The sequence below is a fragment of the Accipiter gentilis genome, chromosome 5 (genome assembly GCF_929443795.1).
Source record: "Accipiter gentilis chromosome 5, bAccGen1.1, whole genome shotgun sequence".
Taxonomy (NCBI): Eukaryota; Metazoa; Chordata; class Aves; order Accipitriformes; family Accipitridae; genus Astur; species Astur gentilis.
This window is the reverse complement of record NC_064884.1, coordinates 45,166,197-45,183,948: the sequence shown is the minus strand read 5'-3', so window position 1 is coordinate 45,183,948 and position 17,752 is coordinate 45,166,197. Positions and strand designations below refer to the sequence as shown.

Sequence of the window (17,752 nt, the reverse complement as noted above, 5' to 3'; positions counted from 1 at the left end):
CCATGGGTGTGATGGCCGTGGCGGTTTTGGTGGCTGTGGGGTGCCCTGGCACTGCCAGCCAGGCACCGGGAGAGGGTCCCCAGCACGACAGGGCCCTGATGACCCCCCCACATTCTCCCACCCCAGCCCAGTTCCCCAGCCTGCAGAGCAAGATGCGGGTGGTGCTGCGGGTGGAGGTGGAAGCAGTCAAATTCCTCAAGGAGGAGCCGAACCGCCTCGATGGTCTGCTCAAACGCTGCAAGACGGTGACGGACACCCTCGCCCAGATCCGCAGGTGAGCACCAAGCCCCAACTCTGGCCTCTTGAGCATCTTGGAAGACACAGCCTGTCTCTTCAGTTGTCCCTGTGTCCCCCCGTGTGTGTGCCGGTATCCTCTTTGTGTCACAGATCCAAATCCTAAGGGCTGCTGAGAAAAGGCTCGATTTTCTGCTAAGGAACTAAAAAGTGCCCTTGGTCCTTTCCAGTGTGTATGTGAGAACCCTTCTTTTTAAACTGACTTTTCCTTATCACCTTGAAAAAAGCACGGTCGTATCTCCAGATAGAAAGGCAACCCTTAGCCTGATCAGAAATCTCTTTCCCGAGGAGCAGAAAAATGTTCTGCTGGAGAAAAATCATCTTCCAGATCTAATGATAGTGGCAGGCTGGGCCATGCACCGTGGCTGAGCCTACCTGCCTCTTCCCATTACGAGACCTTTTGGGATGGCTTACAGCTCGGCCACGCTGCAGGAGGAGCGCTCCGGCACCGGGCTCGCCTCGGGCTCATTGCTAGCCTGGTTTTCTACAGAAATGAGCTTATAAGATCATGCAGTGTCTGAATCTGCCTACCTGTCATTCCCCAGCCCTAATAACTCCTGAATCCCAAGGGCAGTTTCAGCCAGATCTGACGGAGGGGCAGGATTCGGAGAGATCCAGTTTCCTACGAGGTTCATGAAAGTGGACAGCCAGGTAGAGGAGCTCATTCGTGTGCTCCCCCAAGAGAGGCTGTAGCATCAACTCCAACCCCTCCCTAGGCATCAGAGAACCTAAACCTTCAGCCATGTAACGCAGAGTTGCAGGAGAGCAAGGTTTTTTTGTGGTGTGGCTTGGAAAGGGTGCAGTAACCCCCCCACCCCGTACCGTGCAGCCACCCCAGCACCTTCGCTCTGTCCCTGGCAGGCAAGTGGACGAGGGCGTGTGGACCTCCCCCAGCAACCTCAGCCAGTCCCCCAAGAAAGTGGCCCCTGAGACCGACTTCAGCAAAGGGCTGGATTTGGAGATGCCCACCAGCCCCCCAGTGAACCTCCACCACCTGACGGCTGCCACCGAGACCCTGGCCATGCCCAGCTTTGGGCACAGCCCCCCCCAAACCCAGACCCATCCCTCCAAGAGCAATAACCCTTCCCGAGCTCCGGAGATGGTACCCGCCAAGACCCAGACGGGGCCGGAGACCCCCAGCAAGAAGAGTGCGGACAAAGCTGTATCCGTGGAGGTGAGAGCCTGCGGTGGGTTCCTCAGCTGGGGGGGGTTTGGGGGCCTCTTCTAGAGGGTCTATCCTTATGTCTCCCAGCTAAAACTGGGGACAGGAACTGGCTCCATCCTCCTCCTTGCTGGGTTTGTGGCCATTGGGGTGTCTGCAGGGTGGGGACCCCCAGGCGACGCAGCCTTGGGAGCATCCCCAATTTTACTCCGAGGGGTGTGCGGCTAGGGGATGGGGGGCAGCGGTGGCCCCCCCTGCCAACCCCTCCTGGGCTCGACAGCAGGTTGGGGGGGGGGATGGTGGCAAGCAGAGCTGCGGGTCACCTCCTGCCTGCAAGGGCAGGAGAAGCTGCTGCATGGCTGGGGGCTGCAGTGGGCTCTGCCTGCCGTCCGCAGGCTGCCGAGCGGGACTGGGAGGAGAAGCGGGCAGCGCTGACCCAGTACAGCGCCAAGGACATCAACCGTCTCCTGGAGGAGACGCAAGCCGAGCTGATGAAGGCCATCCCTGACCTGGAGTTCGCTGCCAAGCACAAGCAAGCCACGGGCAGCGGCAGCACTGCCTCCACGCCTGAGCACAAACCCTCCAAGCCGCAGCACGCACCGAAGTCGGGGGGCAAGGGGGACCCCAACGGCCGCAGGGGATCAGGTACGGTGCGGGGAAGGCTGGGGTCCACCTCCGGATCGCGTGATCCTGCGTGTCCCCTGGCCGTGCCGTCACCGGTGGGTCTCCCTGGGCTGAGCCGTTTACTGCCCCGAAGGGAGGTTTATGCCTGGGAAGGCAGCGGGAGAGCCTCGGGGTGTTGTATTAGAGGGGCAGGGAAAGGTCTCGTGCCCTCACAGCATCGTTTGTGCCCAGACGAACTGACGGTTCCACGGTACCGGACCGAGAAACCCTCCAAATCGCCGCCACCTCCCCCTCCACGCCGGAGCTTCCCCTCGTCCCACGGGCTGACCACAACCCGCAGCGGCGAAGTCATCGTCACCAGCAAGAAGGAGCCTGGTTTTATGAAGGTAGGGAGCGGGGCCGTGGGTTGGCTGCTGGGCTGGACTGAGCCGGTCACCGTCGGCAAGACCAGCCCCGGCTCCTGGTGCCCCCCACCCCTCACCGCCCTGCTCCCCTCTTGCAGAAGGCCGAGTCGGAGGAGCTGGAGACCCAGAAGCCCCAGGTGAAGCTGAGACGGACAGTGTCGGAGGTGGTCAGGCCAGCGTCCACCCCTCCCATCATTGCATCTGCCATCAAAGACGACGACGACGAGGACCGCATCATTGCGGAGCTGGAGGTGAGCGCGGGAGGGGCTGCGGGATGCCCCAGTTTACCCGCACTGGAGGCGATGCCCACCCTGCCCTGTCTGCTCATGCGTGGCTGTGCCCAGCTCCGGGCAACCGCAGGGAATACCTTGGGATCAGGTCCGGAAAATGACATCCCACATGTCGGCACAGCAGTGGGCTTCCCCCTCCTCGCCTGTATCCCAGCAGGAACGCGGTGCCACAGGGACGGGCAGCACCGAGCAGTTGCACCCTGCCGGACCCCTCGCTGGGTTCAGTTGCTGCGTGCTTGGTTCACCGTCTCTCTTCAGCACTTCCACCCCGTCTTGGGCTTTAAACCAAAGTGTTTTTTAACGCTACGCAGCTTCAGCTGGAGGTTTGCTGGGTTTTGTGCACAGGGCACCCTGCAGAGATCCCACCTGAGATGCCATCCTCAGGCTCTGAGCTCCCCCAGGCTGGCTGTGCCCCACGTTCTCCCCCCGTTTGCTACGGGCAAGGTGCCCGAGTGGGTAGTGGCTGGCTTTTCGTTGGCTGGGTTTCCCCCAGGAGGCAGGGGAACCAGTGATGCTGCAGGCGATGGGACCGGCGATGTTGTTGGCAGCAGAGGGACGGGGGTGTCTCCGTGGCTGATGAGAACAGCCGATGTTTCGCTCGCTGCCGACGACTGCCAAGCCCTGGTCCTGGCGTAACCCTGCCAAGCATCCCTGCAGGCATGGGCTGCGTCGTCATTACCCTCAAGCCTCCCTCCTCCAACCCCCCGTGTTTGACTCCCCAGGTGTTTCAGAGAAGCTCTGCCTCCCCTTTCCTTCCCAAGCTCCGTTACGATCCGCTCACGGCTGCCGTCTCCCCTGGGCACGCAGACATGTGGCCCAACGGAGCCTCCGTTGCAGCCGAAGGATGGAAGGTAACAGCTCGCTCCGAGCGACGATCCCTTCTCCTGCTGACGGGCTGCACTTTAACCACCTCCTCTCCCGCCTCTTTTTAACTCACTTCTGCTTCTTTCTCTGATTTAACAAACTAATGGCTTCTCTCCACTCCCTTGCTCACCGCCACTGCGTGTACGGCACTGACATGGCACAGGACCGAGCACTAACCCATGCAACAGCAGCACGGGGCTGCTGCAGCTCCCGTCAGGGCCAGATCCTGCAGCTACATGGATGGGAGGAAGGAAGGGGCCAGCCCAGCACCGCGCCGGGCACAGCACGGGGAGGGCTCACCACTCTCGTGCTGCACTGGGTGCCCGGGGTGGGTGTCACTGGAAGGGTGCCGTGGTGGGCGATGCATGTCGTGCCCTGCGCAGGGAGACCCTGCTCCATGTGCATGATGCGGGTGGAAGGTGAAGGAAAGGCTGGACCGGAGGCCAGCGGCTGCTGGGACCCACTTTGGCTTGTGCCCGTCACCCCTCCCGGCTGCTGAGCGGACACAGCCCGGCTCCCTCCCGGCCCTCCTGCCCTCCATTCTTCTTTGGGATCTGGGGTGGAGAGAGCAGGAGGAAAGAAAAGTGCCTGGAGAGTGGATGGGATGGAGCGGGGGGATGCCCAGGGTGGGAGAACAAGGGGGCAAAGAGCAGGACAGAGGGTGCTGCTGAGCCCCTCACCAAAAAGTGTCTAGTTGAGGTGAGCTCTGGTGGGGGTCTGGGTACATTGCAGGGGTCCCGCTGGGTCCCTCCCCTCTCCTGGGAGACCCGGCACCAGGGCTGACTCAACCACGGCTGCCCCAGAACAGCATCTCCTCTCCTTGTGGGCAAGGACCCCTCTCCCCAGAGCTTGAACGGGTCCAGCTCCGGACCCAGAGCTCCGTAGCCATCCCAGCACTCGTGCCTCCTTCCCTCTCTGCCCCGGGTGCTACTCAGACCCCCAGGGCTGGGACACGAGTAAGACACGTCGAGCCAGAGCAGACATCGTCTCTGTCCATCCTGTACCACCCGGCAGCATGGAGTAACGGCTGTACTGCCTGGCTCTGCCGTGAGGCCACGGTGCCGGTGCTGGTGCCAGTTGCACGTGGAGCCCCTGTGGAGGCGGCAGCCCCCCCCGGCCAGGGCAGGGATGGCTGCAGCTGCAGGGGGGGCACCTCTTCTGCCAGAGCATCTCTCCAGCTCGCCTTCCGAGGGCACGGCTGGCTCTAGTCCCCCAGGAATTGCACGGCTCCTTGGGACAAGAACAGAGAGGTGGGGGAGGAAGGACAGCATTTTTCTAGGTGACTTCTTGCTACTCGGGGTTTTAAAGGGCTGGTGCCCCTTGGCAGCTCATTTGCGATGGCTCGTCCCCTGCCTTCAGCTCTGCTGGGAGCAGTGGTGTCCTGTGGGGCCAAGCAGCCCGCAAGGGCTGGGCTCTGCTCTTGCACCAGTGCCGTGCTAGTTTATACCAGCATGGGAGAAATCCGAGCCGGACTGCGGCAGTTGAGTTTTCAAAGGCGCGCGGGAGGTGCAGCAACACCGACTCATTTTTGCTAAAAACTCCAGGCAAGTTATTGCCAAAATCTCACAGACCCAGGTTGCCTTAAGCACAGTAGAAAACCAGTGCCTGTCCATGCTGTGGGTACTGATGGGATGTCAGGGCTGGGCAAGAGGGAGCCGAGCATCTCCCTTCGTGGCCAAACACCTCCCTGCAGCACTACGATGCCCGGAGACACCAGCAATGGGGGACCCAAGTAGTGTGCGTGGACACGCAGTGCTCCCCGGCAGCTCCCGCTCTCTCCCGGCTCTTAATCTGTCTGAATTCTCTACCTAGGAGCCGTTGGCCCTGGCAGCCCCGGGGAGCAGGGCTTTCTCCCTCCCGCAGATTGTGCTCACCGAGTGGGTGTCCGAACCGCCGTCCCCCGAAGCCGAACCGGAGGTGTGGGTGGAAAAGGGCTGCTCGGAGCACGGGGACCTGGCCGGCAGCGGAGGAGCAGGAGGGGAGCTTACACCCGAGGGGGGAAGGAAATGCTGTGTGTCTCCTGGCATCTCCAAAAAGTCTCCGTCTGCACCTGGGTACCCTCCAGCCTCAGCCCCACAGCCCCCGAGCAGCCCATCTCGGGGCCATGCCCATGCAACCGGAGAGACGTGGAGGTTCCCTCTAGCAGCCGGCAAGGTCCCGTCTCTCTCAAAGCATAAAACGAGCTGTCCCGCGGGGGGAGAAGGAGGGAATGCTGCTCTGAACGCTGCCGGCGGGCAAGAAGGCAGCAGCAAGGCTTCTCACCAAAGTCTCTTGGCTGCACAGCCTCCTCGTCCCCAGGGTCCCGGAGCTGGAGAGGCAGTGGTCCCCTCCACCGGTGCGGGCAACAGAGGGTCCGGCGCCGTCCCCCAGTTTCCCGGTGATGGGGACCCCCAAGGAGGAGCCAGGCAGGGAGTGCGGGAGGCATCGCTCCCTCCTGGACACTCTGCTGGGGTTTGCAAACAAGCACGAAGGGAGGACACCTCACCAGCCCCAGCCTGCCCGGTGCCAAATCCCAGAGCTTTCCCAGGCAGGGGTCCAGCCCCGCAGGGAAGCAGACAGTCCCGGGCTGAGCGTCTCCAGGAGCAGGTCGCTGCTTTCTCAGGGCCAAGCCATTGCGCAGCATCGCAGGGCCGGGGTGGCACGGCTCCGGCTGCCGGCGGCAAAGGTGGCACGGAGGACACCGGGGCGGGGGGGAAGGCGGCGGAGGGGCTCTGCAAAGGGCAGTTGTCCCCTCACCGCTCCATGACTGCGCGCAGCAAGGAGATTTATGAAGGCACCTACCAGAGACTGGATAGCCTGGAAGAAACTATCCGTGAGCTGGAAATAACCATCAGTGAGATCAGCAGCCATCCCTCGGTTGAATTTGTATTCCCTAAAGAACTGCTAGGACAAGCGGGATCCAAGGATGCCGGCGAGGAGACCAAGCAAGGTCTGGGGGATCTCAAACGCAGGAGCTGTGATGATGAGACTGCCCTGGACCTCAGTCAGACCAAAGACGATGCTCCCGAGAGTCCATCTCCAAGCAAGACCAAGCCACCTCTGCTACCCAAGCCGCAGCTCCCCCTCGACACTCCGCAGGTTTATTTTCTGTTATCCCTCTTGCTGTGCTCTGCCCTGGACTCACTCTGATGTCTCTCTTCCTCCACCTCTACCTGCTCCCTCTCTGTGACTCTACCTCCAGGCAGAGCCAAGGTGGAAAACGAATCTCCTTTTCTCCCTGTCACTCGAACGGGTTTGGGAAGTGCAGGCAAACAGGAGTGAGACTGCAGGCAGCAGAACTGGTGCCGGTGCCACTGAGTGCCCATCCCTTGCTGTGCATAGCACCGAATTAGACCACAGCTACCTGGTATCTTCTGCCCTGGCACGTTTTGGGGTTGAGCACTCCGCTGGTGAGGAGCATGGGGATGATGAGCATCCCATGGGGCCGGCAAGGGCTGGGTGCACTGGGTGATGAAGCAGCATCCCTTGTTTTGCATAAGCACTTTTCTAATGAACTGCAGTTTGAGCATGGCAGCTGTTTCTCCTAATTAAATCACAGCGCGGGCTCCCTGAAGCCATCCAAATTGGTTTCTGCTGGAATCCGCAGCAGCCGCTCGGCTGGCTGAATAGCTGGGAAAAGAGGGGGGAAAACACCCTGAGCCGCTCCGACGTCAGCCTGCTCCTTTATTAACAGTCAGCGCTGGGGAATAAATCTCCTTTTTCATTTGCAGCAATTATCTCAGTCCCGGTTCTCGGCGACACTGCGGCCCCGTTGCGGTGCTCTCGCTGGGTGAATGGGCCGTCAACCGGGTGTAGCTGCAATTTCTCCTGTTGTCAGCTCCCCCTGCACCGTCGGAGCCAGGCAAACTAGAGCCAGAGCTGCGGGATGGATTTATGGCCGTGGCTGGCACGGGCACGGGTACGCACAAAGCAAAGCTCAGCTCAGGGTTTGGCAGGAGAGGCTGCGCAGTCGGGGCTGGCTTACTCAGTCCCAAAAGCAGAGTGGGAGAGGGCAGGTCTTGTGCCACCTTTCAAGGATGCTGCGAGTTGGTTGTGAAGGCTGAGATCCAGTGCCTGCTCGTGCCAGGGATGCTGGGGCACTGGGGAAGGCGCGGTGCAGGCAGGAATTGGATTTCCTTGTCCTGTGGGGTACAGGAGTCCCCGTGTCCCATCCATGGGACCATTGAGGATCACAAAGCAGGGCAGGCAAGACAGGCAGCGCAGAGAGCTCTGCCTGCGCTGATTTATTAACCTGGCCCCACTGCGATCACCCGTTGGCCCTCTCCCGTCGGAGGTGCAATCTGGGCAGCGATTGCACGTCTCCGGGGTGGCATTGGCACTGCCAGTTTTGCTGCCTGCAGCAGCTGGTCCAAGCCCAGCACGGGGCAGGCAGGAGGCAGCAGTGATGGCAGGGAGAGGATCCGGGGTGCCCCAGGCAGTGGGGGGACACATGGTGAGCCTGTGGCATGTGGCATTGCCCGGGCTCCCGTGTGGGCACCGCTTTAGGGACCCACAGTGCCAGGGGACACGCGTACAGGTAACGCTTCCCTCGCTGCTGCTTTTGCAACTCTTTGTATCTCCATCTGTGCACAGCTAGTTAATAAAAACCTCTGTATTCCCACTGCCGCCGTTTCCACCTGGAATCTGCTTCTGCCTGCCGTCGCCTCTTTTCCTTTCTCTTGGCCGTGCACCCCTGCCCCGGCGGGGATGCTCTCCTTCTGCCCTCGGTCTCCCGGTGTTTGCCGTGTCTGCCCCTAACTCCCTCTTTGCGTTGCAGCGGTGGCTGTCGGTAAGTCCTGCCTGGTTTCTGAGCTCACCAAAGCGCTGCCTGATGTGAGGGCTCCTTTGGCACGTGGAGCCGGTGTCCCCGGGTTTGCCACCGTGGGCCATCCGGGCAGGGATGGCAACAGTGGTGCCGCGGGGGCTCGGCACAGCTCCACGCATCCAACGCCCGGCGCTGGCAATGCCCAGCTGCCAACGGCGCCGGTGGGGGCTTCCACTTGTCGGTCTTAACATCTCTTTCCCCCAAATTCTCTGTCCCGACAGAGCGGTGGCGTTTCCATCCCAGCCATGAAGGTGGTGAACCCGGCATCCCGGCTGAAGCAGAGCCAGCAGGGCAGCCCCGACAAAAGCAAGCACATAAAGCAGCGGATGGAGTACATGCGGATCCAGGGCCAGCAGCAGGTAGTCTATCTCTAGCACCATTCCGGCCGGCTCTCCTGGTAGCAGGGTGAGCCGCAGGCTGCCCACGGCCTCGGCATCTTCCTCGCTGCCTTGTATGGGGTGAGGGTGTGGATGGAGGGCACCCTGTGGGTGCTGCTTTCGGGGACTGGGTGCTCTCGGTGTTTCCCTTCGTCTTGGCTGAGCCCGGTGGGGCTGGGGATGCAGGTTCCTGGCTGTCGGAGTGCAGGACGGGCTCTCGCCCCGGTTTGCGCCCAGCATGGGGGTTTCCATAGCTGGCTGCTGGGGACAGGGACATAACTTTGTGCTGAGAGTGGCAAACTCATTACCAGTGTGGTGTGAGGCTGAAGCTGGAGTCATTTGTCCCCCAGCCCTTTGTGCCAGACGGACAAGGGCTGAGCCCCAGCATTGGTCCCCTCAGCCTGAGGGACCTCGAGACCTCCTTGCAGAACATCTTGGCCACGGCGATGAGCGCTGCAGAGCCACGTGCTTGGCACAGGGGCTCCAAGGGGCTTCGCTTACCCGGGGCTGGGGCTGCCCAACCTCTCCTGGGAGGTTTCAGAGAGCCAGGACCCTCCATGCACCGTGATGCCGTGTCCTCAAAAGCAGTTCATCCCGGGAGCAGGGCAGGGCGATGGTACCGGGACACCCGGCAGGGTGGGGAGGGGGTGGGGGGGCCACAGCAGCTGGAAGAGGAGTGCTTTGGGATGGGATGGTGTGTCCCCCACCCCAGCCCAGCACCCATCCCTCTCCCATCCCTGGGGACCGCTCCTGCCGTGGGTGGCGGGGCTCGCTCCCCTCTGTTCTTGCTGATACCCCAGTGCTGGCGGTGGCTCTCCAGCTTGCTCAGGCCACAGGCAAGGTAACCACAGCCAGTTCCTTGCCCTCAACCCCCTCCCCGTCGCCTCTCCTCTCTCCCCTCCCAGCCCTCCCCTCCCGTCTCCTGCCCCCCCAGGTGGGCAGCAGGACCACGAGGGGGTTCACCCCATCCTCTCTTCCCTGCTCCCCGCTCTGTGTCTCAATCCCCTTCCCTGGGCCTGGCGTTAACAAACCACCCAATAAACCCGATTTTGCCCGTTCTGTTGGATCCGTAAACCCTGTTGGATAAACTGGAGGTTTTTCCCAGCTCCCTGGAGCTGTACCTGGGTCGGGGTGGGATTTGATGCAATTTGGGCAAATGTCGCATGAGCAAAATGGGCACCTCATTCCCCCCTCTGGCTCCGGCAAGAGGGCTCAGCCCCCCCGGTGCTGCTTTGGCACCGGGTCGGAGCCGTTTGTCGTGACCGCAACTGAGATGGTCTCAGGGCAGTGGCGAGACGTCCCCGGGCAGGGTCCATCCTCGAGGTTGGGGTCTCCCTGCCAGCCCCCTCCAGCACACGCACGTGCATGTGGGTTTTCGCACCCCTGCAGAATCAGGGAGAGACGGGAGGTAGGTCCCTCTGTGCCCTGTCCAGGGCTGCCCCATGGGCTGGGGAGCAGAGAAACACCGGCCGAAAGGGCTGTGCTGGGAGCCCCGAGGGGCCGGGAAGCATCTCCTGGTCCCGGGGACCCCAGGGAGGCCACCAAGTCCCCTTCCCCGGAGGCCACACACCAGCACAGTCCCCGCTGCCCAGTGTCACCGTGCTCCTCCTCGCCTCCGCCTCGGGGCACCCTGTGGCAGCATCGGTCACCCGGCCCCTGGCACCCACCGGTGCCCTCGCTGGAGTGGCCGGACCAGGAATTTTCTGCTGCTTCTTTGCCCTCGCTGCCCTCCCTGGGCAAGATTTGGCCGTGCCCCCACCCAGCAACCCACCTCCCTGCGACGGGGGCGAGGGGAGGACTGGAGGAGCCCTCTCCCCATTCCGGGAAGGTTTATGAGCATCCTTCCTTCCCGGCATCCCGGCTCCCTTTGGACCAGCTTTTGCATGAGAAGGGTTGGGTCACGTCGCTGCTGGTGGTGATGACACCAGCACGGTGGGCATAGGGGACCGGGGTGGGCACCGTCACCTCTCGGAGGAGCCGGGGCTGGCGTGGGGGCTGCCGAAGCTCTGCCCTGCTCGGCCGAACGGCACCTCGGTGGCAGCCCCGGCGCCAACCGGCAGAGCTGGGCGCTGTGCCGTGCGGCGTGCGCGCCCGGTCTAACGCTGCCCTTCTTGTCCCCCCTCCCTGCCTTTCTCCCCTCTCCCCTCCGCCCGCCCGCCTCTGTGTGTGCCTGTCTGTCCACATGTCTGTCTGTCCGTCTGTATCTCTCTCTCGTCTCTCTCCTCCTCCTCCTCCTCCTCCTCTCGGGGACGTCCCCTTCCCATCCAGTAACGCGTGGGACCAGCTCATCTCGTGCTCTGTTTGTGGTGGACCTTTTCCAGCTGCTTGACCTCAGGCCTAACTCAATGCTGCTTCTGAACAAACTCCTGTTTGGTTCTTGGTTGTTTGGTTTGGTTTTCCCCCCCCCGTTCCTTTTTTTTTTTTTTAATTTTTTTCCTTTCTTTTGTCTTTTTTTTAAGAAACTGTCTGACTTTCCTCCCCTTTCTCCTCCTCCTCCTCCTCCTTGAATCTTGCTTTTCTTTCTAGGCCGCTAGACCATCTAAAGAGGCTAGTGAGACTTCCCCCGCGGTCTCAGAAAAACCCGCATCTGGCAGAACATCCATCCCCGTATTGACTTCCTTTGGGGCAAGGAACTCCTCCATCTCATTCTGAGCATCCTTGCCAGCTCCACCCAACCGCTCTCCTGCTCCTGGGGCCGGGCTTCTCTCTTCCTTGGGCTCCTCCTCCCTGGGACTTGTCTTCTTGAGGCACCTGGAGGGATCGCCACCTGTCCCTCTCTTTCTGTTTTTGGTTTTTTTTTCCAATGTCTTGCTCCAATGTGGCCGACCTCGTGTCTCGCCTCTGCTCCGCCACGGCCCGACTTGTGTCTCGCCTCTGCTCCGCCACGGCCCGACTTCTGTCTCCCATCTCGCTCTGCAATGGCCAACCAGCCACTTTCTGTTTCTCTCTCTCTTTCTCCTCCCTTTTCCTTCTTTTTTTCCTTTTCGTTTCGGTTCGTTTGGGTTGCTGTTGGTTTGGTTTTTCTCCCTCCCTCTCTCCCCCACCCCACCATTTTTCTGTTTATTTAAGAGCTCTCAGAGCTTCACTCCACCGGTTTCACCAGCTTCAAGCAAGGAGGACGCCGGGCAGCACCCGACCCCGCTGCCCGTGCGGGCAGCACCCATCCCACCTCGGAAAAGTGGGAAACAGCGGCTGCTGAAGAAGCCCCCAACACCCCCCGACCCGACCGCTCGTTCCCCTGCCGAGCATCCCGGCATCCGCGACGCCCACCCGCCCGCAGGAGAGGATGCTCGGCGCTCCGGCCAGGTCACGGCGATGGGTGACAGGCAGCACCCCGCCAGCCCCGACGTTCCCGGGGGACGGGGGATAGCGCGAGGGTTGGGAAAGAGGGAGCCGGGAGAGATGCCGCGGGGTGCGCGGGCGTGCCGGAGGGGCCGAAGGCCGAGGATGTAAAATGGGGGGGGGGGGAGATGGAAAGGGGTCGAGTCAGGGTGCCCGTCCTCCCCCTGGGGTCAGAACGTAGCACTTTAAATGGTCGCCCGGGTGGGCGCGATGGCTGGGGCAGAGGGATGCTGTGATGCTTGGTGGGGGGGCTCCGACCGCTCGGGGACACCCTGCCAGACCTCCGTCCCCCTCCCGAGCGCCAAACGCCCTTGGGGACAAGCAGGCGGGATGGGTCCCAGGAGCCCCCCGCTCCGGCAGAGGTGCCGGACGGGGACCCCCACGCCGCAACTGGTGACCCCGCGGTCCTTCCCTGGACCCCAAACCTGGGGGGGACCTGGGGTTGGGGGGGTCCCCAGGGTGCAGGGCAGGCGATGGCTTGCCCGTGTCCAGCACCCATCGGCACAGCCGAGCCAGTTGGGTGTGCACGGGGTGTGCACGGGGTGTGCACGGGGTGTGCGTGTGTGTGCGTGCGTGTGCGCTGCGTGCGCCCGTACCCAACGCTGCCGCCAGCGCAGCCCAGCCGCAGTGCAACACGAGATCGAATCACTCCTTTTGTTGGCTAGTTTGTCCTTGGGTTGGTTTTTTTTTTATTATTATTATTATTATTAATTATTTTTCTTCTTTTCCCCCCCTTTCTTTTTTTGTATATCAATCATTTTTGTACAGAAGAACGAGCCTTTTTTGAATAACAAAGAGAAAAAAAAAAAACAGACAAAAAAAAAAACCAAAAAAAAAAAAAAATCATGATGCAATTTCTTTGGATTGCAAAAAGCAACTCTTTACATTTAAGTGAAGTGTCTTAACATTTTATATTGTTTTAAAAAATATATTTACATATTATATATATATAATATACGTAATATAAATATATATATAAATATTTAAAAAGAAAAGAAAAGAAATAAATCTCTTCACGTCTGGTATATTAGGGGGTGGATTTTCTTCCCTGGTTAGACTATAGCTCCTTGTGATTTTGAGAGGGTCGGTTCCTAGCGGCTTGTTAGCCCCTCTGCTGAGTTCGCACCCTCCGTCCAGCACCTTCCTTGTCCCGTTCCCGTCCCAGTCCCTCGCTGGAGCAGGGGGTGGAAGGGGCTGGGTGCCCCCGGGGACGCTGACTCCCACGGGTGACGGCCCCGGGGTGCTGCAAGCACCCACCTCCCAGCAGCAATAGCGGTCACTTGATGCGTTTGATTTAATTTTTAATTCTTTTTCTTGGTACCAAAGTGAAACACTGTAGCAAAGCCGCAGCTTCTTATGGCCGGGACATTGGGGGGGGGGGGGGGTGTCACCCCTCTCCCCACTGTCTCCCCCTCATCACAGCCCCCCCCAACCCACACCCATCCACCCATGGGGCTGGACGTGCCCCCCTCCATCCTGCCAGCACCCATGGAGGGGGGGGACCTGCAGACAGCCCCCCCCCCCCAACACCTTGCTGTCCTGGGGGTGTGAGGGGGACAAGTGCCACCGTGTTGTGTCCCGTCCCCCCCCCCCCCCCCCAGGGACATGGACATGTGGGTGCAAAGGGGTGGGGTGTGGGGGGGCTGTAATTAGTGCAGCCCCATCCTGGTAGCACCCATGGGTGTGCCGGGACACCCATCCCGCTGGGAGCAAGCTCCCGCTGTTGGGGGGGGACGGGGGGGGACATTCCCTTTGCTGCACCCCAGCTTTGACCCTGGACCCCCCCACCCAGGTATTGCCACTGGTGGGTGCCACGGTGCGGGGGACTCCCCACCACCACCTCCAGACCAGGAGGGTGGCACTGGGTGACGGGGTGCACGGTGCTGGGCGAGGGGGGTGCGTGGCGCTGGCTTGCACCCATTTCCCCCCCCCCCCCCCAACCCCACCTCGCTGCCCATCAGGCTGGTTTCTCCGTGAGCGTGTGTCTCTGCGTGCGTGCGTGTGCGTCCGTCCTTTCATGGCATCATGCAAACCGTCCGTGAGCACCGAACCCGGTGCCTTCGCTGTAGCAAGAGGACAAAAAAAAAAAAAAAAAAAAAAAAAAAACAACAAAAAAAAAAACCAAACCACAAACCTTGATTCTGGTTTAAACTGGGAGGGGGGGGGGGGGGGGGAAAGGACAAAAAAAGAAAACTGTTGCAAAAATGGTCCAAAAAAAAAAAAAGCAAAAAAAAAAAGAAAAAAAAGCGCTGCCTGCATTGTGCATGTGTCGGAGGCGCCCGCTGCATGCGCACCCTGCTTTACTCGTCTGGATGTTGTTTAAAAAAGGCTACAACTTTTAAAAGGACAAAAAAAAAAAAAAAAAAAAAAAAAAAAAAAATTCCTAATACTCTTTAGAGGCTGTTTTGGGGTTTCTACAACGTCGTGTGTCTCTTAGCATGAATTTTCTTGTGAACTGTTTTAAAAGAAAAAAAATAATTGAAAAAAAAAAAAAAAATAAAAGGCCTTGCACAGGGCGGAGGCGGGGGCCGGGGGGGGGCTGGCCCCCCGCCGCCCCCGCCCTGTGCCCATCGCTCTCCCTGTGTCGCTGTGGATGCCATGGGTAGTTCTGTGCGCAACGTGACCATTGTAACTTGCAAACTCCGATGACAAAGGGTTGCTTTTTATTTTTCTTTTCCCTTTATTACTTTTCTTTTCTATCAGAGTGTCTGGCTTTAATAAAATTACTTTTTTTTTTTTTCTCTACGGCACTTTTTTCCCCCCAGGTTTGGTCTCTCGTGTCGCTGTGCTGGTGATGGGGTGGGATAGCCCCGACCCCAAGACCACCCTGGTCCCACAGCCCCTGGGGATGGGTCGGTGGGTGTGCGGGGGGGGGTCCCCTCTCCTTCCCCCCGGGCTCATAGAAAAGCTGGGATAAACCCTTCCCTGGATGCTGCCGGTGCTCCAGGACCTGCGGCACAGGGAAAGGGGGGGGGGGGGTCCATGTACTGAACCCCCCCCAAGCCGGGGAAGCAATAATGGCAGGAAACCACCTCCTTGAATAACCAGTTTATTTCCAATATCTAGACCGGGTCTGGGGCAGGGGGGGCAGCGTCCGAAGCGGGGTGGTTTTGTTGGGGTCTGGTTGGGGTTGGTTTTTTTTTGCAGTTTTGCATATACCGGCTCCGCGGCCGAACTCGTACAACACGCCGGGGGGGGCACATGCAGGAGGGTTTAAAAAGTCAACACTGGTCCAGCACATCCCCTGGTTAGGGCTGGCCTTTCAGCTGAGCAAAACTTCTTAAAAAATCCTTATAAATCCTTTGTAATATGTTACACAGTCAAAGACAATATTTACAAAAAAAAACCCAAAAAACCAAAAAAAACCAAAAAAAACAACTTTACAGCAAATATTTGCATAACGTATGAGAACGACACGGAGAAACAGTGACGTGACTTGACACCCACCCCGGCAGCAGCCGCCCGAGCCCGTGGCACGTGTGTGCCCGCACCGGCGAGGCTGGGGGTCCCCGCGCCCCCATATCTCCCCCCCCCCCCCCCTCCTCCACCCCAGGCGGCTGCATCGCACCCCCTTCCTAAAGTGCTTCTGGCCTGGATTGGGGGGAGCAGGGCTGGGGAGGGGGCCATGCTGTGCCGTGCCGTGCCAGACAGCACCCCGGGTGCTGAGCTGCTGCCGGATCGTGGCTGTGGCTCACGGCGACGCAGGGGACAGCAGCATGTGTGTCCCCCCCCCCAGCGGTGTGCCCCTCTACGCCAGCCCCTCTCCTCACTCCCACTCCCGTGCAAACACCCAGCCTTTTGGGGACCCCATCCGTCACCCCGGCGCAGAGCCCAGACCCCGCGGCACAAAGCGCGCCCGTCGTCGGTGCGATGGCACCGAGGGTCCCCGGTTTGGGAAGGGTCTCCGGTGAGGGCAACCTCGGTGGCAGCACCCAGGGAAGTGCCCGCACTTCACACCGCCGCGGTTTGGGACAGCGGGGCCACCACCGCCCGGGGTGGGGACAGTCCCCATGAGCTCCCCCCTCCCCAAATCCAGCCCCCAACCCTCCTGGCACTGCCCGGGGGCTGGGGGACCACGGAATGGCCAGGCTGTGGCACGGGACCACCGTGGGACCCTGCCGGTCCCCAAAGCGAGGGGGACAAGGTGGCTTTGTCCCACCCGTGGCACGGGGGGGGGGGCCACCGAGACTCGTTAAATAAAAGCAGCTTGTCCAGAGCACAATTAAATACAAGAACGAAGGCGAGTCCTTAAATTAAACACTGGCTGAAAAAGGGGGGGTGGGCAGGGAAGCCGCGGTGGGGGGGGCATCTCAGGAGGTCAGAGACACTGGGGAAAGCGTAGGGGGGCCGGGGGGCCGGGGCTGCCCGGGGGGGTCTTGGCGGCCGGCCCCTCGCCGGCAGCACCGGGTTGTGCCGGGGTGGGTGCCGGAGGTCGAGCTTTGGTGGACTCCAGGCTGCTGAGCCCCGAGTCCTTGTCGCGGCAGGGTCCCGGGGACATCTCCAGCCCCCGTGGGTCCTTCCACTCGTTGAAGTTGAGGTCCTTGAGCCCACCGGGGACCACCACGGTGTGCCGACGCCAACTGCTCTTCTTGCGGCGGGTCTCGGGAGAGTGGGCTCGACGCAAACGGACCCCCATGTCATCGGCCGAGGCCCGCAGGCGCTGCCGGAGCTGTTCCCGCAGCGAGGGCCGACCTGGGGGGGTCCAGCCCCGGTCCTCTCCGGTGGGTGCCGGGGTCTCACCGGCCGGCCGGGGCCGGCCCAGCTTTCTGCGGGCCAGCGTGTCGCACTGGATCAGACGGTGGGAGTTGAAGGAAGGACGGCCGAGGGGTCCCTTGTCCTCATCCCCGGTTCCCCCGTCTGCCTGCCCCGGCCGGGGTCGGGCACCCTCCCGGCTTTCCGTGTCCGTCTCCATGTGGCTGAGCTCGCTGCGCTCATCGTCCGCCTCCTCCCCGCGGCTCCCGGCCACCGACTGCACCTCGGAGCACAGGCTGCGGTCCATGGTGGACAGGGTGGAATAGCCCGACACGATGGAGCGGGCGTCCGGCGCCGGTTCGGATCCAGCCCCCCCAGGCTCCAGGGAACTCTCCCGCTCCATCCCGGCCGGGCTGGGGACCGCCGGCTCGGCACCGGTGCCGCGGGAGGCTTTGCTGGGTCCCAGCGGGGCAGCCGCGGTCCCTTCGTCCTCCCGCTCCCGACCCGGGGTATCCCTGCGCTCCGCATCGTCGTCGGTGCTGCTCCCGATGCCTTCGGCCTCTCTCCTCTTCTTCCTCTTGCGGGCGGCAGCCGAGACGAAGGGGATGGCGAGGAGCTCCCGGTGCGGCGGTGCCTTTCGCGACGGCCACGTGCCCTGGGGAAGACGGTGACACCAGGATTAGGGATGGCGGTGCCGGGGTTAGGAACGGGCTCCGTGTCCGAGCCATCGCATCCCTCCCTGCCAGCCCCCAGCCCGGCACCCTCTTACCTTCGGTTTGGCGGAGCCGCTGCAGGTCGAGCCTGTAAAGCAGAGCGGAGAGAGGGGGGGTTAGCCGGGCTCCGGGGTTGGGTCCGTGCTGGGGAGGGGGTTCGGTGGGTAGAGCTGGGGGATGCTGCTT

The 17,752-nt window shown here is 61.3% G+C and overlaps 2 protein-coding genes across 17 annotated transcripts in view; one reads left to right on the top strand and one right to left on the bottom strand.

Moving 5' to 3' along the window:
- The window catches only part of SRCIN1 (SRC kinase signaling inhibitor 1), an 80,307-nt gene extending 67,319 nt beyond the window's left edge, over positions 1–12,988 (top strand). For 7 of the 14 annotated variants that reach the window (XM_049800499.1, XM_049800498.1, XM_049800496.1 and 4 more), the window contains 9 exons: positions 127–274; positions 1,156–1,468; positions 1,852–2,101; positions 2,312–2,466; positions 2,583–2,735; positions 3,497–3,625; positions 5,451–6,716; positions 8,664–8,801; positions 11,889–12,988. In XM_049800499.1, the coding sequence (XP_049656456.1) occupies positions 127–274; positions 1,156–1,468; positions 1,852–2,101; positions 2,312–2,466; positions 2,583–2,735; positions 3,497–3,625; positions 5,451–6,716; positions 8,664–8,801; positions 11,889–12,272 (2,936 nt within the window). In that variant the 3' untranslated portion in view covers positions 12,273–12,988. The other 7 variants (XM_049800500.1, XM_049800502.1, XM_049800497.1 and 4 more) reach the window with 7 other exon arrangements.
- Positions 12,989–14,640: 1,652 nt separating this feature from the next.
- Positions 14,641–17,752, bottom strand: part of ARHGAP23 (Rho GTPase activating protein 23) — a 39,359-nt gene continuing 36,247 nt past the window's right edge. For all 3 annotated transcript variants that reach the window (XM_049800677.1, XM_049800676.1, XM_049800675.1), the window contains exons 23-24: positions 17,623–17,654; positions 14,641–17,508 (exon numbers count right to left, since the gene is read on the bottom strand). In XM_049800677.1, the coding sequence (XP_049656634.1) occupies positions 16,480–17,508; positions 17,623–17,654 (1,061 nt within the window). In that variant the 3' untranslated portion in view covers positions 14,641–16,479. The remainder of the gene's footprint in view (positions 17,509–17,622; positions 17,655–17,752) is intronic.